General features: G+C 43.3%; 1 protein-coding gene across 2 annotated transcripts in view; it reads right to left on the minus strand.

Moving 5' to 3' along the window:
- The window catches only part of LOC127651288 (proto-oncogene vav-like), a 50,163-nt gene that overhangs the window by 5,358 nt on the left and 18,958 nt on the right, over positions 1 to 25,847 (minus strand). The window contains exons 3-23 of one of the 2 annotated variants that reach the window (XM_052137064.1): positions 21,393 to 21,927; positions 21,194 to 21,310; positions 20,417 to 20,533; positions 19,821 to 19,879; positions 19,673 to 19,738; positions 19,488 to 19,593; positions 19,314 to 19,406; positions 15,263 to 15,331; positions 14,933 to 15,036; positions 14,576 to 14,675; positions 14,235 to 14,330; positions 13,089 to 13,157; positions 11,011 to 11,097; positions 10,798 to 10,883; positions 8,159 to 8,294; positions 7,962 to 8,071; positions 6,908 to 7,009; positions 6,507 to 6,601; positions 6,391 to 6,413; positions 6,075 to 6,114; positions 5,817 to 5,953 (exon numbers count right to left, since the gene is read on the minus strand). In XM_052137064.1, the coding sequence (XP_051993024.1) occupies positions 5,817 to 5,953; positions 6,075 to 6,114; positions 6,391 to 6,413; positions 6,507 to 6,601; positions 6,908 to 7,009; positions 7,962 to 8,071; positions 8,159 to 8,294; positions 10,798 to 10,883; positions 11,011 to 11,097; positions 13,089 to 13,157; positions 14,235 to 14,330; positions 14,576 to 14,675; positions 14,933 to 15,036; positions 15,263 to 15,331; positions 19,314 to 19,406; positions 19,488 to 19,593; positions 19,673 to 19,738; positions 19,821 to 19,879; positions 20,417 to 20,533; positions 21,194 to 21,310; positions 21,393 to 21,479 (1,899 nt within the window). In that variant the 5' untranslated portion in view covers positions 21,480 to 21,927. Of the gene's footprint in view, positions 1 to 5,816; positions 5,954 to 6,074; positions 6,115 to 6,390; positions 6,414 to 6,506; positions 6,602 to 6,907; positions 7,010 to 7,961; positions 8,072 to 8,158; positions 8,295 to 10,797; positions 10,884 to 11,010; positions 11,098 to 13,088; positions 13,158 to 14,234; positions 14,331 to 14,575; positions 14,676 to 14,932; positions 15,037 to 15,262; positions 15,332 to 19,313; positions 19,410 to 19,487; positions 19,594 to 19,672; positions 19,739 to 19,820; positions 19,880 to 20,416; positions 20,534 to 21,193; positions 21,311 to 21,392; positions 21,928 to 25,847 lie in introns of both variants that reach the window. The other variant, XM_052137063.1, reaches the window with a different exon arrangement.

A 25,847-nucleotide genomic window follows, 5' to 3' on the forward strand; every position in this document is an offset into this window, starting at 1 on the left:
ACACACACACACAGACAGACAGACACACAAACACAGACAGACAGACACACAAACACACACACAAACACACGCGCACACACACGCACGTACGCACACGCACACGCACACACACGCACACACACACACACACACACACACACACACACACACACACACACACACACACACACACACACAGACAGACAGACACACAAACACAGACAGACAGACACACAAACACACACACAAACACACGCACACACACACACACACACAAACACGCACACATGCACGCACACACACGCAAACACGCACACACGCACACAGGCACACACACACGCACACAAACATGCACACACACACGCACACAAACACGCACACAAACACAGAGATCAGATTACTATAAATAAATGAACATCTCAGATTAATCAGAACTAAACCAATCGACTGAAGGAATGTGGAGAAGAGGAGAAGGAAGAGTTCTGTTGTGAGGTTTCTCTTCTTCATTACAGAAAACGAGACACAGATACAGTTTGATCTTTCCTGGTATAACCTCACAGTACTGCTTCACAAACTCATTCAGACACACATAAAGCTTTGATTTCTACAGAATTAAATCAGTTTTATTATAAATCATTCATTAGCCTGTTTTATTTAACTTTTCATCTTGATTAAACTACACCAACCAGAACAGCCCGGAACCTGGGAGTGGTGGTGGATTTCACTGACACATCTCATCAGCCGCCGGTCTTGCAGGTTTGTGCTTTACAACATCAGGAAAATCAGACCTGTCCTGTCTGAATATGCTGCACAGCTCCTGGTCAAGCTCTGGTCATTTCAAGGCTGGAATACTGCAGTGCTCTGTTGGCTGACCTTCCAGCGAACACAGTAAAGCCGCTGAAGATGGTCTTGAACGCAGCAGCACATCTGGTCTTCAATCAGCCAAAAAGGGCTCATGTCACCCCACTCTTGATGTCACTCCACTGGCTACCTGGCAATCCAAGATGGCGGCGCGGTAGCACGCAGCGGCCACTCCGGATCCACAATGGTGCTATTTTTGTTAAAAAAGCCCGACTTTTGCAACACATGGACATCGGAGCAACCGGTGTTCGTGTCTACCATCGCCAGACACTACTGAAATATAAGACTCATGCAAAACCAAGCTGCATGATGACCTGCAGGAGGCGCTACGCGTACTCGGCTTGCTGCGGAGACCAGGCCTCCAGCCCTCGGCGTCGCCTGATGCCGGTGGCCAGGGGAGAGGACGTCGTAAGCGGTGTGCGAGAAAGCGGAGCGGAAAGAGGGCGGGGGTCCATGCTAGGCTAAAAACAAACCCTAGCCGGCCGGCTCTCCCGTCTATCCTGCTCTCAAATGTTTGCTCCCTGGACAATAAACTGGACTATATCCGACTCCAGCAGACTACGCAGCGTGAGTTTAGAGACTGCTGCGTCTTTGTTTTCACGGAGACGTGGCTCAGCGACAGAGTTCCGGATGCCGCCATTCAGCTAGACGGGCTCACTTCGTTTCGTGCCGACAGAAATACAGCTCTCTGCGGTAAGACTCGCGGTGGTGGCTTGTGTGTTTACATCAACACGGAATGGTGCAAGAACTCTATGCTAGTCTCTAGTTACTGTTCATCGCTGTTGGAGCTTGTGACTGTTAGATGCAGACCTTTTTATCTACCACGGGAATTCACCATTGTTTGCATAACCGGAGTTTACATTCCTCCCAGCGCTAACGCTAAGGAAGCGCTCTGTGAACTGTATGGGGCTATGAGCGAACTGCAGAACGCTCACCCCGACGGACTGTTTATTGTCGCCGGAGATTTCAACCATGCAAATCTCAAGACAGTGCTCCCTAAATTCCATCAGTATGTGGACTTTGCAACGAGAGGGGCGAACGCGCTTGATCTTGTTTACACAAACATCCCAGGTGCGTACCGGGCGGAGCCCCGCCCCCACCTCGGCTACTCAGACCACATCTCTGTTATGTTAATCCCAGCATACAGACCGCTCGTCAGACGCACAAAACCGCTTCAGAAGCAGGTGAAAACCTGGCCAGCAGGAGCCATCTCTGCTCTTCAGGACTGTTTTGAGTGTACTGACTGGCACATGTTCAGGGAGGCTGCAACATATGGCGATTCTACCAACTTGGAGGAATACACAGCATCAGTGACCAGCTACATCAGCAAGTGCATTGATGATGTCACTTTCTCCAAGACCATCACCACACGCTCCAACCAGAAGCCGTGGATGACTCGCGGAGGTGCGCACACTGCTGAGGTCCCGAGACTCCGCCTTCAGAGCAGGCGATAAGGCAGCCCTAAGAACAGCTAGGGCCAAACTGTCACGGGCAATCAGAGAGGCAAAGCGCGCACAAGCCCAGAGAATCCACAGTCACTTCCAGGACAGCGGTGACACACGCGCATGTGGCAGGGCATCCAGGCCATCACCAACTACAGGACAACATCAGTTGCCTGTGACAAAGATGCCTCCCTTCCAGATGCGCTGAACGACTTCTACGCCGGTTTGAAGTGCAGAACGACGTGATGGCGAGGAAGTCCACCCCTCCTCCCAACGACCAGGTGCTCTGTCTTACCACGGCAGATGTGAGGAAAACTCTACGTAGAGTCAACCCACGGAAGGCTGCTGGACCAGACAACATTCCTGGCAGAGTGCTCAGAGGATGTGCAGACCAGCTAGCAGATGTTCTTACCGACATCTTCAACATCTCTCTGAGCAGCGCCGTCATTCCAACGTGCTTCAAGGCCACCACCATCATCCCCATGCCAAAGAAGTCTTCAGTGTCCTGCCTCAACGACTACCGTCCCGTCGCACTTACACCCATCATCATGAAGTGCTTCGAGAGGCTCGTCATGAGGCAGATTAAGACCCAGCTGCCCCCCTCACTAGACCCACTGCAGTTTGCGTATCGTTCAAACCGTTCAACGGACGATGCCATCACCACAACCCTCCATCTGACCCTCACCCACCTAGACAATAAGGACTCATACGTTCGAATGCTGTTCATAGATTTCAGCTCAGCATTCAACACAAACATTCCCCAGCACCTGATTGGAAAGCTGAACCTGCTGGGCCTGGACACCTCCCTCTGCAACTGGATCCTGGACTTCCTGACTGGGAGACCTCAGTCAGTCCGGATCGGGAACAGCATCTCCACCACCACCACACTGAGCACTGGGGCCCCCAGGGCTGTGTGCTCAGTCCACTGCTGTTCACTCTGCTGACTCACGACTGTGCAGCAATGCACAGCTCGAATCACATCATCAAGTTCGCCGATGACACGACCGTGGTGGGTCTCATCAGCAAGAACAACGAGTCAGCATACAGAGAGGAGGTGCAGCGGCTGACTGAACTGGTGTAGAGCCAACAACCTGTCCCTGAATGTCGACAAAACAAAAGAGATGGTTGTTGACTTTAGGAGAGCACAAGGTGAACACACTCCGCTGAACATCGACGGCTCCTCTGTGGAGATCGTCAAAGCACCAAATTCCTTGGTGTTCACTTGGCGGAGAACCTCACCTGGTCCCTCAACACCAGCTCTATCACCAAGAAAGCCCAGCAGCATCTCTACTTTCTTCGAAGGCTGAGGAAAGCACATCTCCCAACCCCCATCCTCACTACATTCTATAGAGGGACTATTGAGAGCATCCTGAGCAGCTGCATCACTGCCTGGTTTGGGACTTGCACCGCTTCAGACCTCAAAGCCCTGCAGAGGATAGTGAGGACAGCTGAGAAGATCATTGGGGTCTCTCTTCCCTCCATCAAAGACATTTACAAAAAACACTGTATCCACAGAAGCAACCAGCATTGTGGATCGACCCCACACACCCCTCACACAAACTCTTTACCCTCCTGCCGTCTGGCAAGAGGTACCGAAGCATTCGGGCCCTCACGGCCAGACTGTGTAACAGCTTCTTCCCCAAGCCATCAGACTCCTCAATACTCAGAGACTGGTTTGACACACGCGTGTCCTGAGTTGCACTTTAATTACTGTCACTTTATAACTGTCTGCTACCTCAATAACTGCTATGTGCATAGAACATTATCTCATAGTATGTTATGTTTACATTTTTAGAAACTGTCATCTTTTTGCACTACTGAGTACTGGTCGGTGCTGCACTGTCTATTGTCCTGTTCATTGTCAGAAATTTGTTGTACTGTCCTGTACTTTTTGCACATGTTTGCACGTGCACTTTATATAGGTATATATAGGTAGTTTATATAGGTATTTTATTTCGTTGTGTTGTCTCATGTGGTCCTATGTTGGTCCTTTGTTGTTTTTATGTAGCACCATGGTCCTGGAGGAACGTTGTCTCGTTTTGCTGTGTACTGTACTAACTGTATATGGTTGAAACGACAATAAAAACCACTTGACTTGACTTGACTTGACTTGTAGCTGCCCGCATCAAACTCAAGGCTTTGACCCTGCCTTTCAGCACAGCCAATGGATCGCACACTCTTACTTCAATTCAATCTTCATGTCTATGCTCCAACTCGCTCTCTGGGGACAATAAACGAGTGACGCCTGGCAGTCCATCACAAAGAGGCTGTGGTGGAGTGACCTTCCAACCTCCACATGACCTGCTGTTACCTTCTCAACATTCAAGAACCAGCTGATAACACACATCTGTTCCTCAAGCACATAACCAACTCACACTTATTGTACAAAAAAATAAAACCATTGTCAGTCTCTTTCTTCTGTGCTAGCATCTGTACCAGCCAATGTGGCAGTCCTATACCGCAGATGTCGTTAAACTTTGTATGACAAATTGCTTGCTATGTGTCTCATTTATAAGTCGCTTTGGACAAAAGCATCTGCTAAATGGCTAAATGTGTAAATGTGTAATTTGACTTTAAACTCTTGTTGAATAAGTATGGTTTCTATGTCAAGCATTATCTTTACATTTATGGCAGACGCTTTTATACAAAGCATTACTAATTTTGTAGAACACCCTAACACAAAGTATTAAACATTCAGTGTGTCTTGCAGTGTTAGCGCTCCAGACATGAATGATCCCTAAAATCATGTTTGTTTATGAGAAGTGTGCTGTTACTTTACTAACACATCACACTAGAGCCAGTAAAGACACTCCAGCTCACCTTAGCAACCAAATTGCGACACCCTGGATGAACCGTTTTGACTTGGACCAGTAAGCACAACCCACAGCATCCTAGCAACTGCATAGTAATGTGCTAAAATCCACTCAGAGCACCTCAGTAACCACATAGCAACACCCTAGGTGGAATCTTTTGACCAGGGCCATTAAGAAACCACCAATAACACCCTAGCAACTGCATAGCAACATGCTAAATTCCCCTATAAGCACCTTAACAACAGCATAGCAATGCCCTAGGTGGAATCTTTTAACCTGGGCCAGTAAATATCCACCTAGAACATCCTAGCAACTGCATAGCAACTCCCTGGGTGGAATATTTTGACTTGGGCCAGTAAGAAACGAAATAGAACATCTTAGCAACAGCATATCAATGCCCTGGGTGGACTGTTTTGACCTGGGCCAGTAAGAAACCACCAAGAACACTTTAGAAACTGCATAGCAACATGGTAAAATCCACTCTGAGCACCCTAGCAACCACATAGCAATTCCCTGGAAGGAAACCTTTGACTTGGGCCAGTAAGGAACCACCAAGAACACCTTAGCAACTGCATAGCAACGCCCAAGGTTGACTTGTGTTAGTTAGAATCGACTAGAACACCGTAATATTGAGGTAGTGAGTTTTGCATTCACTTATAATGTCAAAATGTAGTTTTAGATATTGTTGACGTTTGTACTGATGCTTTGACTATATTCTCACCTCCCACCATTGTAAGTCGACCTCGGCGCGGGTCAGCTCTATGACATCACCGACAAATAGCTGCAGCGGTTGGCCGAATGCAACAGGGGGCGGTGGCAGCCCATAATAATCCACACACACCTCCATCTTTGGCAGACCTGAATAAAACACATACAGCAGTGTTGCTATGCAGTGTACAATTAATATAAACATTTACAGAGACCGTATAAATGAGTGAATTATAGTGAATATAGTTCTTATGTGTCATGTTGTGTTCACCTGGTTTCGATCTTTGAGCTGCTGCTCTCATAGTTTTACTCTGAAGGAACATAAAAATACACCCGTGAACATCACAAACTGACAGGGCCTATATTGTGGAGGGCTGCAAAACATTTCATGAAATAAAATGACTCATATGTTTATTTTGTTTGAGCTTGACGATGAACATCTGCTTCACTTGTTGATCAAGTTTTAATGGAAGATGCCTAACAGTGTGTTTAGAGACAGTCACACGATGTTTCATGTCTGTAGGTGTGAGATCTTTCAGATATGCATCACATGAGTGTGAGTGTGTTTGTTATTTAGATGCACAAACCTTCTTCATAGTTCCTGAGTTTTCTGTGAACAGAACGAGAAGCACATGTGAGGTCGATCAAACTAACAAACACACACACAGTTACTGTCTCTCATTATCGCTCACTTTCTCCTCACCAGAGTTTCGTCCACACGCTGGAACTCGTCCCAAACACTCTTTATGAGCAGCCATCTTACAGCGAGAGCAGCGATAGCCCTGAAAGAAGATTCCCCTGATACACACACACACACACACACACACACACACAAACCATTAAAACAACACAAACCAGCTCAAGAACACCAGTGAGGTTTTTATTTTATTTTAAGTCACATCACACATAATTGAATTTTCCTTGATATTCTGAGATTCTACAAAAACATACTGTAACTTTCAGAACAGCTTCTCGGTAGTTCATAAAGAGCATTTATTGAGACTAAACTGCAAAACGGTCAAACACAAATTCATTGATACGCGGCAGATAAACGTGAGCAAAGGCACGACCCTTTCTAAGTCAGTTTGAAGTCACATGGTTCACCTGAGGAGCATTTGACAGGATTTACACGAGGTGGTTTCTTCAAAGCAGTGCATCTGGAAGTCATGACCGTTAGCAGAGCTGTTTTCTGGACACATGTTGGATCTACAGACACACACATTAATAACACACGTTATAAACGGGAAACTACAGAACAATAATACACAGGTACAGTTGTGAGATTTATTGGGCATCATATAATTGATTTCTATTTAATTAGAAACTGTAATCTTATTCCTTTCAATTCATGAAGTTACTTGTGCGACACATATTTCTAAAATATCATCATTACATTTCAAATGAGCGAATATTAAGTACATTAAAAAGAATGTAGTCTTAGAAAGTAACTTAAAAATAAAGTATTTAGTAATGTCATTACTTTTGCGATAAGGCAATTAGTATTGTAACCTGATTACAATGTTGGTGAGGTTTTTGTAACTTGTACTGGATTACTTTTTTCAAAAGTTTGAATAGTAAAGCAATAGTCCAGGTTCCACACAAGTTAAGCTCGACAGCATTTTTATAGCAAATTAACTTCGACTCGTTTCTCCTTTTCTTAATAAAAGCACAAATGTGTGTTCCAGTGAGACTCTTCCAATGGAAGTCAATGGGGTTTAATCTGTCAACATTAAAATACTGTCTCAAACGTATAGACACAAGACATAAACAACATGATTAAAATCACATACTAACCGTTTCTGTGTGAAGTTACACACAATTTTACAACTTCACAGCCATAATGACATTACGCAACCATAAGCAACCCTAAAACAATGATTTAAACAACTTTACAGCTCAAATAATATGAGTTTTAACAGAAGATTAATGTGTGTTTTTATAAAATCATAGACTTCACGTTTCTGTTTAAACCCTTCAAATATTGCCCCATTGACCTCCATAGTAAGTGTCTCACTGGAACACACTTTTAGTAAGAAATTAGGAACGAGTCGAAATACATTTTAGTTGTAATCAACATTATGACACAAATGCTGTCCATTGAACTTAACTTCTCGTATTAAACCCGGAATATTCCTTTAAAATACAAGCTTTCACTCACAGCGCCATCTCAAACTGCTCCAGCCATTTCTTCTTCAGTTCTCGAGTCTTAAAGAACAGTTCGTATCCGCCCTGACCGTACAAGTCTATCAGCAGGAAACTGTGTGTCCACTGCAAACACACATAAAACACACTTCACGTACTGGAACTGAGAAAATAAAACAAGTATTTTGATGAAACATGTGAAGAATGTAGAACCTTCTTGTTGTCTCTCTCTCCAGATGGTTCATCTCGCAGCTGATAATGTTGAAGTTCAATCATCTCCTTCAGCTCCATACTCTCTCCACTGCGCTTCTTACACACAAACAGAGCTTTATCGAAGAGAAACCCGTATCTACACACACACAAAAACATACAGACACATTTCAAAATGTCTCAAAGCAAGTGCTATTTATTTGAAAGAAAGATAGCACAAACATACTTTTTAAGCAAAACATTGAAAATAATAGCAAAATAGATCTAGTGTCAAAAACATCTTGGTTACTGTCGTAACCTCCGTTAACGTTCGAGACGTTAGGGGTCACTCTTGAGAGCCCCGAACACCTCTATTCTTTGAGAAAAGGCCAATCAGAATTGGCAAGTGGAATTTGCATGCCACTCCCCGGGACATGCGGTATAAAAGGAGAAGGAATGCCCACTACTCCATTCAGGTTTTGTGCTGAGGAGCCGAGACAAGGTCCTGGCCATTTCAGCGGCTAGTACAGAATTGTGGCAAGAGGGACACAATCCATCAGGGAACGGAGGTTACGACACTAAAGGAGACGTTCCCCTTCTGTCACTCACTCGACATTGTGTCGATGTAGTGACACTAGTGGTCCCTATAGAAATACACCACAACATCTGAACCGTGTTACATGAACTGCTGATGCAGGTGCAAGCAAGCTGCTGCGTGCGTAATAGCAGGAGCACCAGTCTGCACATAACCTCCCCCGATGCCCCAAAAGACGTCATGTGGTTCCCCACATCCCTGAGCCGCGGCCTTTTCTCTCTATGTTTTCTCTCCACAGAGTATTAGATTCAGCTGGGGCCATCTAACGCTATTATACGCACCAGGGGGAAAAGACCCCACAGAGTCCACATCCTGCCCAAAAGGGGAGGTCAACATGTGGCAATACGTCACATGGGCTCAGCAGCCGCACATAGAAGAGGTGCGGTGGTAGGTTCCGCCATGAAATGGGGGGAACTCTACAAACACAGCGACCAGGGAGACACGGGTCAGCTGACAGGGAGACCATACCGCAGAATATACATCACAGGGGTTACCAGAGTTATGTACCTGTGGAGCACCTATTCCAGTACAGGGCATATGAGTACCCATAGTGGGGCTGGCTGGAAACTCCTCCACAGAGTTCGCAAAACAAGGGAGGAAGGAAATCCATGGTCCACGACTTTGTGAACTGGACCGGGGGTAAAAGCGCACGTTTTTGCCTCAGGGCAGGGGAAAGGTGCTATTCGCAAGCAATACACCCGGCCAGCTGTTCCGTATTACCAAACTCTACCTGTTCGTACCTGACAAAACACAGGACGAAACTGGAGATTGTAAAATCATAGGTGTAGCCCAGCCCCGCTGCTCTGCAGATATCTGCTAGTCTAGTGCCCACATGGATGCCACACTCCTAGTAGATTGTACTTGTATTCCCAAAGGGAATACCTGAGCCTGGTATTCCAGAGCAATATGGGGCCATGAGGGTGAATCATTCCTCATCCTCCCTGACTTTGCAAAGGGGAACTCATAGTTGCACATCCCTAGGGGCCAGCTGTGTGGCTGTCTCGAGGGGGGCACATCTCTAGGGGCCACCAGTGTGTCTGTCTCGAGGGGGGCTCCCGTTAGGGAATACCAGAGAGGGCAGTTGGAGGATTACCGGGAAGCGAACAGGTCTAACTGTGCTTTGCCGAATCAACTCCAAATCAGCTGGACCACCTGTCTCCACTCTCTGCTGAGCCTTGTCTGCTGCAACAGCACATCCGCTGTGGCATTGAGGCTGCCCGGGATATGAGTGGTCCGCAGTGATCTCAGTCGCTGCTGACTCCAGAGGAGGATATATACATTTACATTTATGCATTTGGCAGATGCTTTTATCCAAAGTGACTTACAGTGCACTTATTACAGGGACAATCCCCCCGGAGCAACCTGGAGTTAAGTGTCTTACTCAAGGACACAATGGTGGTGACTGTGGGGATCGAACCAGCGACCTTCTGATTACCAGTTTACCAGTTATGTGCTTTAGACCACTACACCACCACCACCGCCTTGGCGATTAATATATGCTTCTGTCGCTGTGTTGTCGGACTGGACCAACACATGCTTGCCCTGGATAACACACACACACACACACACACACACACACACACACACACACACACACACACACACACACACACACACACACACACACACATGTTGGTCTACCTATCATTATGAGGACTTTCCATAGACATAATGACTTTTATACTGTACAAACTATAGATTCTATCCCCTAAACCTAACCCTCACAGAAAACTTTCTGCATTTTTACATTTTCAATAAAACATTGTTTAGTATGATTTATAAGCGATTTGAAATATGGGGACACTAGAAATGTCCTCATAAATCACATTTATAGCATAATAACCTTGTAATTACCAGTTTGTAACTTACAAAATTGTCCTCGTAAATCACAAAAACACACACACACACACACACACACACACACACAAACAAACACACACACACACAAACATATACACACAAAAACACACACACACTCACACACACACACTCACACACACACACACACACACACACACACACACACACACACACACACACACACACACACACACAAACACACACAGACCTGTCCTGTTTAGATTTCTTGTCTGGGTTGCAGAACTTAAATTCTCCATCGATTTTGGGACGTCCAAACAATGCTAGAGACTGAGTCTATGGAGAGAGAGAGATTTATTAATGATGCATGCAAAATGAACGAGAATGAAGAATATATTTACAGTTAAATGAATAATTTGGTTGATCATCACTGCTGTATTCTGACAGTTTACTGTTTATTTACCATGTTCTCGATGCAAAGCTGAAACGTTGTGATTTGGCGAATTATTTCATTGTCTCTCTTCACTTCATTCACACACTGAGCAAGATCCTACACACACACACACACACACACGCACACACACACACACACACACACACACACATTAAAGTACACAAATGCAATGGCATGTTAGAAAAATTATACTTATGGAAGTAAACGTTTAACAAGTATAATACATTTTATCTTTATATTAATGTTAAAAAATATGGATTCACAAAATATTATGTGCTTTTAATTAAGCATTTGAAACAATGTTCTTATAATGTACATATTTGTTGTTGCATCGTACTAACCTTCATAGGATATGAATTTGATTACATCTGTAGTTACACTGTTATCCCTTACCCCCTATCCTTAACCCATAAACTTAACCTTAACCCTAAACCTATCCCTGACCCCTATCCCCAAAACCTAACCTTAACCCTAAACTTATCCCTGACCCTAAATTATCCCTGACTCCTATCCCCTAAACTGAACCCTTAACTCTAAACTTATCCCTGACCCTAAATTATCCCTGACCCCTATCCCCAAAACCTAACCTTAACTCTAAACTTATCCCTGACCCTAAACTTATCCCTGACTCCTATCCCCTAAACTTATCCCTGACCCCTATCCCCAAAACCTAACCTTAACTCTAAACTTATCCCTGACCCTAAACTTATCCCTGACTCCTATCCCCTAAACTTATCCCTGACCCTAACTTATCACTGACCCCATCCCCTAAACCTAACACTAACCCATACATTTAACCGTAACCCTAAACTTATCCCTGACTCCTATCCCCTAAACTTAAACCTTAACCCTAAACTTATCCCTGACCCCTATCCCCTAAACTTAACCCTTAACCCTAAACTTATCCCTGACCCCTATCCCCTAAACTTAAACCTTAACCCTAAACTTATCCCTGACCCCTATCCCCTAAACTTAACCCTCAGCCCTAAACTTATCCCTGACCCCTATCCAATAAACTTAACCCTTAACCCTAAACTTATCCCTAACCCTAACTTATCACTTAACCCTATCCCCTATACTTAACCTTAACCCTAAACTTATCCCTAAGCCTAATTTATCCCTGACTCCTATCCAATAAACTTAACCCTTAACCCTAAACTTATCCCTAACCCTAACTTATCCCTGACTCCTATCCAATAAAATTAACCCTTAACCCTAAACTTATCCCTAACCCTAACTTATCCCTGACTCCTATCCAATAAACTTAACCCTTAGCCCTAAACTTATCCCTAACCCTAACTTATCCCTGACTCCTATCCAATAAACTTAACCCTTAACCCTAAACTTATCCCTAACCCTAACTTATCACTGACTCCTATCCAATAAACTTAACCCTTAGCCCTAAACTTATCCCTAACCCTAACTTATCCCTGACTCCTATCCAATAAACTTAACCCTTAGCCCTAAACTTATCCCTAACCCTAACTTATCACTTAACCCTATCCCCTATACTTAACCTTAACCCTAAACTTATCCCTAACCCTAATTTATCCCTGACTCCTATCCCCTAAACTTAACCCTTAACCCTTAACCCTAAACTTATCCCTAACCCTAATTTATCCCTGACTCCTATCCGATAAACTTAACCCTTAGCCCTAAACTTATCCCTAACCCTAACTTATCACTGAACCTATCCCCTGAACTTAACCCTAAACTTATCCCTAACCCTAAACTTATCCCTGACCCCTATCCCCTAAACTTACCCTTAAACCTAAACTTATCCCTGACCCCTATCCCCTAAACTTAACCCTTAAACCTAAACTTATCCCTGACCCCTATCCCCTAAACTTAACCCTTAGCCCTAAACGTATCCCTGACCCCTATCCAATAAACTTAACCCTTAGCCCTAAACCTACCACAATCTTACTTGTAGCAAGTGAGAATCTTGTGAGAATTTGTCAGAACAACATGCAGTTGCACAATAAATAATAAACTACAGTAATAATAAATTGCACTCGAGGGTGAGATGTTTTATTGGTGATTTAACTAACTTATTTATATATTTCCAAAACATGTCATACACTCACCCTCATGGCGTCCAGTGCCATACGCAGGTTTTCTTTCTCTTGTTGGTCCACTGTGTGTTTCAATAGCTCCTGAGAGAAAACACACATTTGTCACACACTTTGGGGATTTTTAAGGACGAAAGTGCTAAAATACTGTATATAACAAAGGGTCTGCTCAATTTGACAAAACCTCTTTTTGGGGACGTCATGAAATTGAAAATCTTCATAAAGAGACTACATTCACATACACATTTGGAAAACATTACTTATGTGAATGTAAATGATACGATCTGTGTTACATGAGTTAAAATGGTACATTACATGCATTATTTCTTGTTTCTATACTTCCTGTATGTATAGGTCAGATATTTTGCATTACTGTGGCAGACAAGTAAAGCATTTATTAGATACAAAAAGTGGCTTTAGAAGTTAATATACTATTGTTTGTTTTATTGCGATGTCGTTGCCTACAGTCGACAGCAATCCTGATCAATCTGTCCTGTTCTCACAGTATTTGTGTTCATCTGTGCTATTTATTATCGTCTGCCTATGAAGATATGTGTCAGACACAGTTACATGTAATCCAAGATTTAATTGCTCAAATGGAAGGAAAATATGAACTGTCATTTTCGTAATGTTCAGGAGGCATGATTAACTGTATTCATTTGTTAACACATAGTATAGAGGTTTAATAGAACTGATACTATATAATTAATTGCACTAAATTAAAGCATTAAATCAAAAGCCCTAAATATAATATAAGATATAAAATAGATCGACAGACAGACAGACAGACAGATAGATAGAGAGAGAGAGATAGACAGACAGACAGACAGATAGATAGACAGACAGACAGATAGATAGATAGAGAGAGAGAGAGAGAGACAGAGAGAGAGAGAGAGAGAGAGACAGACAGATAGACAGACAGATGATAGGTAGATAGACAGACAGACAGACAGATATATATATGTATATATATATAGAGAGAGAGAGAGAGAGAGAGAGAGAGAGAGAGACAGACAGGCAGGCAGGCAGACGGATGGACCAACCGACCGACAGATCGACCGATAGGTAGATAGATAGATTCACCAAACTCGGCACAGAGCTTCAGAACAACAGAAGTCATAATGACAGAAAAACAAACATGTGTGTGTTATTGTGTGTTACCTGCAGCAGTAAATGATATTTGAGGACTCTCTGCATTGGCACCATGAGCAGATCTCTGAGAGTAAATCTACCGCTGTTCGCTCTCATTGAACACTCCTGATACACACAGAGAATAATGAAAGAGGATGAATATCACCGTCTGCAGCTGCTATGAGTGAATACGATAGGAAATATGATTTATATCAATACTTGACGTTAGCTAAAGTAAACCAGACCAAACCTTCCTTTAGGGACACTCTCAATGAATCATAAATAACATCATGTTTCTGTTATTTTTTCTTTTAGGATTAGTCCATAATTATTATAATTAGCTACAAAACAACAGCTAGATGAACCCTCACCTCTAGTTTCATTTTAACATCTTCTCTCGTGCCCGCGATTTTGTCCAGGTGTTTGGTAGCAGCTTCCACCTGACTACAGTAACGTCCATATAACAGCAACCTACAACACACACACACACACACACACACACACACACACACACACACACACACACACACACACACACACACACACACACACAGATGTATTGGATGTACTGTATTGATAAATGCATTAACATACACACTCAGTGTTTGAGACTATTCTTCTAAGAGGATGAACTTCTGCTTATGCATGATGAATGTGAGGTGTGTGTGTGTGTGTGTATGTGTATGTGTATGTGTATGTTTGTGTGTGTGTGTGTGTGTGTGTGATACCTTTCCTTGTAGTCAATGAAGACCTGGTAAAGGTTTACTGCTCGCAAATGCAGAATAGATTCCTGAACCTCATGAAGGAGAGAACGATGTGTGTTTGCTAATTCCTGCACACACACACACACACACACACACACACACACACACACACACACACACACACACACACACACACACACACACACACACACACACACACACACACACACACACACACACACACACACGTATTGGATGTACTGTATTGATAAATGCATTCACATATTATAATTAATAAAGACATGAATATGGAAATGAAATGAACAGAAAAAGTAAAAAGATTGAGGAACGTACTTCAATATTAATAAAGATGTTCTCAAGATCAACAGGCTGCAGAAATGGCTGTAATGGTTTCAGAAAGTGCTGAAATCAAACAAACAAACAATCAAACACACAAACACAACAGGATTTGAATGTGTCAGCATAACTGCACTGACCTCATGTGAGTCTATAGAGTTTCTCCAACATCACAATCTGTTATTTTGAGTTTTTGACCCTATTTCCATGTGATATGAAGATGCATTTTTGTGATTGGATCACATGTGGTCAGAGCTAAATACAGGTCTAAACGTTTGCAAAAAAAAAAAAACATTCAAATGTGGTCAAAAATACATTAGACCCGGCCATGAGTCATACTAAAATAATGTGAGAGAGAGACACAGTTATAAATGACAAAACTGCTGTCGCTTGACCCTCCGACATAAACTCAACTCAATGCAACTCAACTCTACTAAACTGAACTGAACTCAGAATCAGAATCAGCTTTATTGCCAAGTATGCTTACACATTTGTCTTGGTGACGGGAGCTTCCAGTGCACAAACAATACAACAACAAGACAAAATAATAAGTGAATAGAAAATATAAGTATATATATATATATATATATATATATATATATATATATATATATATATATATATATATATATATATATATATGTATTTACAAATATAAATCTGTTATATACAGTGCAAGGGAATGTAATGCAGAAGAGGTGTGGTGTGTTGGCTAAATATAAATAGATGAAACTGTGTATTGCACATACTCATTGCTCAATGGGGCAGTTTTAACTGTTCATGAGAAGGATAGTCTGAGGGAAAAAACTGTTCTTGTGTCTGACGGTTCTGGTGCTCAGTGCTCACTCTGGAAGTGTACAGTTCTAGGATGAACCCGGCTCAACCCAGATATTGTAGAACCTCGCAAAGGTGTTGGGTGTAGCCCAACCCGCTGCTCTGCAAATGTCAGCCAGAGAGGCGCCACTGGTCAGAGTCCAAGAGGCCGCCACACCCCTGGTGGAATGGGCCCGTAGTCCTGCAGGGGGCGGCACATGCTGAGCCAGGTAGGTGACAGCTAGGGTGTCGATGATCCAGTGGGCGATCCTCTCCTGAACAGCACTTCCTTTTCGCTGTTCCCCGAAGCAGACAAAGAGCTGCACAGAGATCCTAAAGCTCTGCGTGAAATCCAATAGATGCGTAAAGCGTGCACCGGACACAGCAACGCTAAGTCTGGGTCTGCCTCCTCCTCAAGCAGCGCTTGCAGGTTCACCACTTGGTCCCTGAAAGGGGTCGTGGGAACCTTGGGCATATAGCCCGGTCGGGGTCTCAGTATCACGTGAGAGTAGCCTGGACCGAACTCCAGGCACATTTTGCTGACAGAGAATACTTGCAGGTCCCCAACCCTCTTGATGGAGGAGAGCGCCTTAAGCGCAAATGAATCTAAAGGCTCGAAGGGAGCCCCTCGCAGGCCTTGGAGGACTACTGAGAGGCCCAATTAGGGAACGAGGTGTGGCCCGGGAAGATTAAACCTCCTGGCACCTCTTAGGAACCTGATAACTAGGTTGTGCTCCCCTAAGGACTTACCGTCCACTGTGTCGTGGTGTGTGGCTCTGGCTGCTACATGCACCTTCAAGGTGGAGGGGGACAGCCATCCCTCCAACCTCTCCTGCAGAAAGGAAAGCACTGAACTGACTGCACACCTCCGGGTGTCTTCATGTTGAGAAGAACACCACTCAGCGAACAGATGCCACTTAAAGGCATACAGGCGCCTCATAGAGGGGGCCCTAGCCTGAGTGATGGTGTCTACCATGGCAGGGGTAGGCCACTGAGGTCTTCCGTGTTTTGTCCAGACATGGAGGTTTGAGAGGTCTTGTCGCAGGTGCCAGATTGTGCCCCATCCCTGAGAAAGAAGGTCCTTCCTCAGATGAATTTGCCAGGGAGGGGCTGACACGAGGAATGTGAGGTCTGAGAACCAAGTCTGAGTGGGCCAGAAGGGAGCCACTAGAATTACCTGCTCCTCATCCTCCTTGATCTTGCACAGGGTCTGTGCATGCAGGCTCAGTGGGGGAATGCATACTTGCGCAGTCCAAGTGGCCCGCTGTGTGCCAGCCAGTCTACACCGAGGGGGGCCTTGGTGAGGGCATACCAGAGCTGGCAATGGGAGGATTCCAGGGAGGCAAACAGGTCTACCTGTGCCTGCCCGTATCGACTCCAAATAAACTGGACTACCAACTGGTGGAGTCTCCACTCTCCCTTGCGAGTGACCTGTCGTGACAGTTTGTCCGCTGTGGTGCTGAGGTCGCCCAGGATGCGAGTGGCTCCCGGCGATTTGAGGTACTGTTGACACCAGAGGAGAGCCATGGCGTGCAGGGCGTACGCAGCTTGTCCGGCAGCACTGTAGGCTCTGGGGCTCACGTGAACGTGGTGGTGTGAACCTACAGGTCTTGGACGAGAGCTTTGGGCACCCACGCCAGGTGGTGGTGCTCCACGGGCATAGTTGCACCGCGAGCACCTTATCCACTGGGGGCATTGCCATTGAGGTCAGGGAGAGTGGGGGAGCCGAGAGATCGGGACCGGGCAGTGAAAGGTGCCTCCCACTAACTCGTCAGCTCCTCGTGTACTTCCAGAAAGAAAGGCACTGGGGCGGGACGTGGCTGTGAGGACCAGATTCAGCGGCTGATTCAGCCAGAATGGCATCTTTAAAAAGACGCGTCTTGAAAAAGACGTTCCGGTGTGTGCCGCTCATTTAGAATATACTGTTTTAGGAAAGGAAATTAAACTCTTTCAGAACGTACTCTTTTAGATCTGCTGAAGCGTCCAGGGGCGATCTCTGCAGTGCACCCGTGCTGTAATGTGCCGTAAGGATCCAGCAGGGGTGAGGGATGGAAATCGCTTGCTCAGCTTGAACCAACGACCGTTCGGCTCCAAAGAGAAAATCGAATGAGCAGTATGCAGTGTCCCCTCCTTTATACCCGTATGTCCAGAGGAGGGGCATGCAAATACCACTCGCCAATTCTCATTGGCCTTTTATCAAAGATCAGAGGCGTCTCGGGCTCTCAAGAGTGACCCCTAGTGTCACTACATTGGCACAACATGGAGTGAGTGACAGAAAGGGAGCTGAGTATTTCAACAATACGGAATCTTTTCATATTTAAATATCATGTCACATAATCTGTTAATCTGCTTTTCAAAATTATTGTGAGAGAATAGTTTTTGTCTCTGGTTTGTGGTTGCTAATGCATTTTCAATTTTAGTCTTTGGCTGATTTACATGTTCCCCTGATCAGAATTGACTCTGTGAGAGAGTCATGTAGCCACAGGTTTGTTAAAACAGCTGCACACGAAAGCAATGCAATGCTTCAGTTCCAGACAGCTTTTGCTCTTCACTGGTTTCACCAGTGGTTAATGAAATGCACTGGATATAAAAATAAAAGCAGAAGTGATAGCTAGAAATACAGATGTGGTAGAATAATGGTTAATACAAAGGTTTCGGTTTGAATCCAGTCAACAGAGATGTCCGACAGATACAGAACCCTGTATGAATGTTTCTGAGACTAACAGCCGTTCATCATTGAGACTCATCAGTACATTCATACTAGAGGATGTGATGCGCATTAACGCCGCCGTCGGTACTGACTGTGTTCTTAAAGGAATGCTCTGGGTTTGATACAAAAAATCATTGAGATTTTGAGAACATTATTCCTTTTAAAATATATTGCAATTAAATCACTTACTGATCTTGCTTGTGTAAAACGCACTAGTCATTTCCAATATTTCAACTCTTGTCATGACCATGTAAAGCCGGTAATCCCTGCAATTATCACATGATACCAAAAATGACTCTTTACTTTGAGAAAAATCCAAATACAGAAAGTACACCAGTGACGAAAAAACAGAAATTCCTGTTACAAGAATAGCATAACCAATGCCAAAATAACAACTCTACAGATCAAATAACACGTGTTGAATAGAGGAATCAATGTAAGCACCGAAACACGCTTCACATCTTTCTGCATGAGGCACATTGTGTTTTACACTCGGTATAAAATCAATGGAAAGTGTTTGTTCACCTGAAGTATTGATTCCAGTGTGTCAGTGTATTTCTCTTCCGTCTGTCTGATTTCTAGAAGACAACAACTTCTCTTGTCCACTTCAGCTTTCTGCTGCTGGGAGAGACGACAGACAGTATTGTGAGAATATGGGAATATTGGGAATGCGTATGACTGTATTTGTGTGTGTCTCACTGTTTCTGGTTCTTCTGTTCTCATCAGATCTTCATAAATGTCGTCTCCTTCATTCTCTTCTTCCTCTACACAGTCATAGAGATCGTCATCTTCCTCCACTGTATCACTGAAGACAGAGACACAATCAACAACACACATACATACAAATACACACACACACACACACACACACACTAATAACTCACTCGATCTGGTCTGAAAGGCCGGTGTAGATATCATCATCTCCAACACACAGTTCATCTGGAAAAGGTCTGCAGTGAAAAATCACATTTAAAAATCTGTCGAATGATATTGAATAAACAGTCATGATAAATGTATAAATGTGTGTGTTACCGGAATCCTCTCTGCATGGCCAGCGATGTGTGCGACAGGGTGGACAATGTGTCAATCACCTGCCACACAAACATGCATTATAGTCGCATCAGTGTGAACAATTAAACATCATATTATAGACACAGTCCACATTAATCCGAATACATTTGAAAACGCATCTTTTTCTCTACGTTTCGGCCTTTCACTCACACTGAGACGCCATTTTTGACTAGTGAAAATGGAGCGTTTCGAAAACGCTGTCCTAGGTGGATAAATTAGCGTTTATGCGTTATAGTTTGGACTGGGAAAACTGAGATATTCTAAACAGTGACGTATTTGTTGTCATGTGACGCAGTCATGTGATGGCGGCTTATGTTGCAGCAGCATTGTTTGATTGATTGTGTTGTTAAAGGTGAATGTTACTTTCTACAGGCTTCACATTGCATTCCTTCAAAGGTGAAGGGAAGTTTACTCGGAAATATCTGACGGCAGCGGAACACAAGGATAATTGTGTTTCAGACCATGGACAGTGAGCATTTGAAATGAAAACGCAGTTTTTAGATTTATCCGGATTAATATGGAAATAGTGTTGGTGTTTCTCTTTCAAGGGTTCAGACCTTTGCGAAGTCTCGAACATCGAAGAGGTCGAAGGCCTCGAAGAGCTCATTCTTCCTCATGCCGAATTTTTCCTGACAGGTGCACAAGAATGCCCTGATGTTCTTCAGACACAAAAACTACACACACACACACACACACACACACACACACACACACACACACACACACACACACACACACACACACACACACACACACAGAAAAATACAATTCAATAAATGCAAATAAAAGCATAATAAATGCAATCTAGTGAGCCAATGCCCCCTCTCGTCCCCCATAGACTCGGCCATGATTTATACTAAAATATTGTGAGACACAGCCATACTGCTGTCATTTCATTGTCCAATAGGAATCATGGCCGGAGGTGGGTGGGCACAAGGAAACTCTAGTGGGCCAATGCCCCCCTCTAGCCCCCCCGGCCATGATTCCTATTAACATAATGTGAGAGAGAAACAGCAGTCAACATATAGATGTTAAATACTTCCTGATTCACCGCCCGTGTGTGTGCGAGAGGAAGTTCAGCTGAGAATAAGGAAGTGTAATGCACGATTTTACATGAACCCTCTGCTACAAACTCATTAAAACACACACACTATAAACCTTTCCAAAAGTGTGTGTGTTAGTTTGAGATAAATAGTGACCACTATGTTTACCCACTTTCACTGGCACTTATAATTTACAGCATCCCACACGCACACATACACAAACATTCAGATCAGTACAACCGATCATATTAAATTCATTTTCATATCGTCAAGATAATGACTCTAGTGTACCTGAGACATCTGGGGTCGGAGGTTAATCTGTCGCAGGTTGACTGACTGTGGTAGGAGGTTATTCAGCAATTGACAAAGTAAAACTCCATCTCTCAGCGCATGAGCCAGTTCACACACCTGTCAAAAGACTTGAAAACTAAGAAAATGCAGGAAAATCTATAAATGCAAAATCTAGATCTTACTAGAATCTTACACTCACCTGTGCGCTGTCCCAGGTCACTCTGTGGTTCTCAGAAAGCACCCGGCACTGAATTAACCAGCCGGCACACTGTCTCCACAACTCCATCTCCAAACCGACTGAGACTTGAATCAACAGGAGTCCAAATCTTGCATGAGCAAACCACTGTTTATGGCCTAAAATTGCCTTAATGCAACCATGATCCCAAAATGTCAATAGAAACAACAACAAAACAACTGAATCGATGTCCACAGAATCCCAATAATAAAATCTCTTTTAAAGCTCTGAAACTCAACTTCACTGGGTTAAACTCAACTCATCTCATCTCATCTAGAATCTAGAAAGCCTAAACTAGAAACCAGGTCTAAACCTAAACGTTGTTCAGGACGTGAAACCGTCTAACATAACTGAAGCAGCTCATTAATGAAGTCTGTGTCTCTCCTTTGACCTTTGAAATCTCTTCTTCTTGGTTCTTCAGGATGTCCACTGAATGTCTTCTCCGTCGTCTCTGTCTCTCGTGGTCTCATTCTGTTCTCCACACGGCTGCTCTGCAAGACTGCAAAGGGGAGGAAGTCTTTCAAATGCACACAACTTCCTCTTTCCTCTTTGTCACACACAACACACACACACACACACACACACACACACACACACACACACACACACACACACACACACACACACACATACACTATCACAAGCTCTCTAGCGCAATTAGATGCAGGAATACTAACCCCAACTTTTGCAAGTCAACTTTGCAAGACACAGATGTGTGTGTTTGTGTGGTTTTCTCTATATGAGTGGGAAAGTGTGTGCAGGCCAGATGCCACTGTGTGCATGTGTGTTTGCATGTTTACTGTGTAATGTGAATGTGTTTCTAACTGACTGCATGTGCAGTCAAAGAGCAGCAACTCACATTGTGTCAGGCCAGTTGTTGTACAGTCTCTTAAGCAGTACAAGAGCCGAAATTCACACACACACCTCCTCTATCTCTCTCTCAAAACTAGAAACTAGAAATTATCTCAAATCAACAACGAATTAACAATCAACATAAATTTTTGTCAACAAAACTTCACTGAACTAGACTACACTCAAATGAACTGAACTCAGACCAACAACTCAACGCAATTCAACTGAACTGAACTCAGACCAACAACTCAACTGAACTGAACTGAACTGAACTCAGACCAACAACTCAATGCAACTCAACTGAACTGAACTCAGACCAACCACTCAACACAACTGAACTGAACTGAACTCAGACCAACCACTCAACACAACTGAACTGAACTGAACTCAGACCAACCACTCAACACAACTCAACTCAACTGAACTCAGACCAACCACTCAACAAAACTCAACTCAACTGAACTCAGACCAACCACTCAACACAACTCAACTCAACTAAACTCAGACCAACCACTCAACACAACTCAACTGAACTGAACTCAGACCAACTACTCAACACAACTCAACTGAACTGAACTCAGACCAACCACTCAACACAACTCAACTGAACTGAACTCAGACCAACTACTCAAAGCAACTCAACTGAACTGAACTCAGATCACCAACTCAACACAACTCAACTGAACTCAGATCAGCAACTCAACAAAACTCAACTGAACTGAACTCAGACCAACTACTCAACACAACTCAACTGAACTGAACTCAGATCACCAACTCAACACAACTCAACTGAACTCAGATCAGCAACTCAACACAACTCAACATAACTCAACTGAACTGAGATCAGCAACTCAACACAACTCAACGTAACTCAACTGAACTGAACTCAGACAAACAACTCAATGCAACTGAACTGAACTGAACTAAAAACATCTCAGTTCAAAGCAACTCAAAGCAAGAACTCAAATTAACAATTCAACCTAACTCAATTCAATGCAACTAAATGAAATGAACAGAACTCAACTCAAACAACTCAGCTCAAAGCAAGTCAAATAAATTGAAATTAATTTAACTCAGATCAACAAATCAACTCAACATAAGTCAACTCAACTCAATTCAATGCAACTCCCCTTAACTCTACTAAACTGAACTGAACTCAGATCAACTCAACACAACTCAGCACAACTCAACACAAATAAACACAACTCAACACAACTCAACTCAATGCAACTCCCCTTAACTCTTCTAAACTGAACTGAACTAAGATCAACTCAACACAACTCAACACAACTCAACACAAATCAACACAACTCAACACAACTCAACTCAATGTAACTCCCATTAACTCTACTAAACTGAACTGAACTAAGATCAACTCAACTCAGCACAACTCAACACAACTCAACACAACTCAACTCAATGCAACTCCCCTTAACTCTTCTAAACTGAACTGAACTAAGATCAACTCAACACAACTCAACACAACTCAACACAAATCAACACAACTCAACACAACTCAACTCAATGTAACTCCCATTAACTCTACTAAACTGAACTGAACTAAGATCAACTCAACTCAGCACAACTCAACACAACTCAACACAACTCAACTCAATGTAACTCCCATTAACTCTACTAAACTGAACTGAACTAAGATCAACTCAACTCAGCACAACTCAACACAACTCAACTCAATGTAACTCCCATTAACTCTACTAAACTGAACAAAGATAAACTCAACTCAACTCAGCACAACGCAACACAACACAACACAACTCAACACAACTCAACTCAACACAACTCAACACAAATCAACACAACTCAACACAACTCAACTCAATGTAACTCCCATTAACTCTACTAAACTGAACTGAACTAAGATCAACTCAACTCAGCACAACTCAACACAACTTAACACAACTCATCACAACTAAACTCAACTCAATGTAACTCAACTCAACTCAATGCAACTCCCATTAACTCAACTAAACTGAACTAAGATAAACTCAACTCAGCACAACTCAACACAACTCAGCACAACTCAACACAACTCAGCACAACTCAGCACAACTCAACTCAACTCAACTCAACTCAACTCAACTCAACTCAACTCAACTCAATGCATCTCCCATTTACTCTACTAAACTGAACTAAGATAAACTCAACTCAGCACAACTCAACACAACACAACTCAACTCAACTCAACTCAGTACAACTCAGCACAACTCAACACAACTCAACTCAGTACAACACAACACAACTCAACTCAGCACAACTCAACACAACACAACACAACTCAACTCAACTCAGTACAACTCAGCACAACTCAACTCAACTCAACTCAACTCAATGCAACTCCCATTAACTCTACTAAACTGAACTCAGATAAACTCAACTCAGCACAACACAACACAACACAACTCAACTCAACTCAACTCGACTCAACTCAATGCAACTCCCATTAACTCTACTAAACTGAACTCAGATAAACTCAACTCAGCACAACACAACTCAACTCAGCACAACTCAACTCAATGCAACTCCCATTAACTCTGCTAAACTGAACTCAGATAAACTCAACTCAGCACAACACAACACAACTCAACTCAACTCAACTCAACTCAACTCAACTCAGCACAACTCAACTCAACTCAACTCAACTCAACTCAGCTCAATGCAACTCCCATTAACTCAACTAAACTGAACTAAGATAAACTCAACTCAGCACAACTCAACACAACTCAACACAACTCAACTCAACTCAATGCAACTCCCATTAACTCAACTAAACTGAACTAAGATGAACTCAACTCAGCACAACTCAACACAACTCAGCACAACTCAACACAACACAACACAACACAACTCAACTCAATGCATCTCCCATTTACTCTACTAAACTGAACTAAGATAAACTCAACTCAGCACAACTCAACACAACACAACACAACTCAACTCAGTACAACTCAACACAACTCAACACAACTCAACTCAGTACAACTCAGCACAACTCAACACAACTCAACTCAGTACAACACAACACAACACAACTCAACTCAGCACAACTCAACACAACACAACACAACTCAACTCAACTCAACTCAGTACAACTCAGCACAACTCAACTCAACTCAACTCAATGCAACTCCCATTAACTCTACTAAACTGAACTCAGATAAACTCAACTCAGCACAACTCAACACAACTCAACTCAACTCAGCACAACTCAACTCAACTCAACTCAATGCAACTCCCATTAACTCTACTAAACTGAACTCAGATAAACTCAACTCAGCACAACACAAATCAACTCAGCACAACTCAACACAACACAACACAACTCAACTCAACTCAGTACAACTCAGCACAACTCAACTCAACTCAACTCAGTACAACTCAGCACAACTCAACTCAACTCAACTCAGTACAACTCAGCACAACTCAACTCAACTCAATGCAACTCCCATTAACTCTACTAAACTGAACTCAGATAAACTCAACTCAGCACAACTCAACACAACACAACTCAACTCAACTCAACTCGACTCAACTCAGCACAACTCAATG

The sequence above is a fragment of the Xyrauchen texanus genome, chromosome 11 (genome assembly GCF_025860055.1).
Source record: "Xyrauchen texanus isolate HMW12.3.18 chromosome 11, RBS_HiC_50CHRs, whole genome shotgun sequence".
Lineage (NCBI taxonomy): Eukaryota > Metazoa > Chordata > Actinopteri > Cypriniformes > Catostomidae > Xyrauchen > Xyrauchen texanus.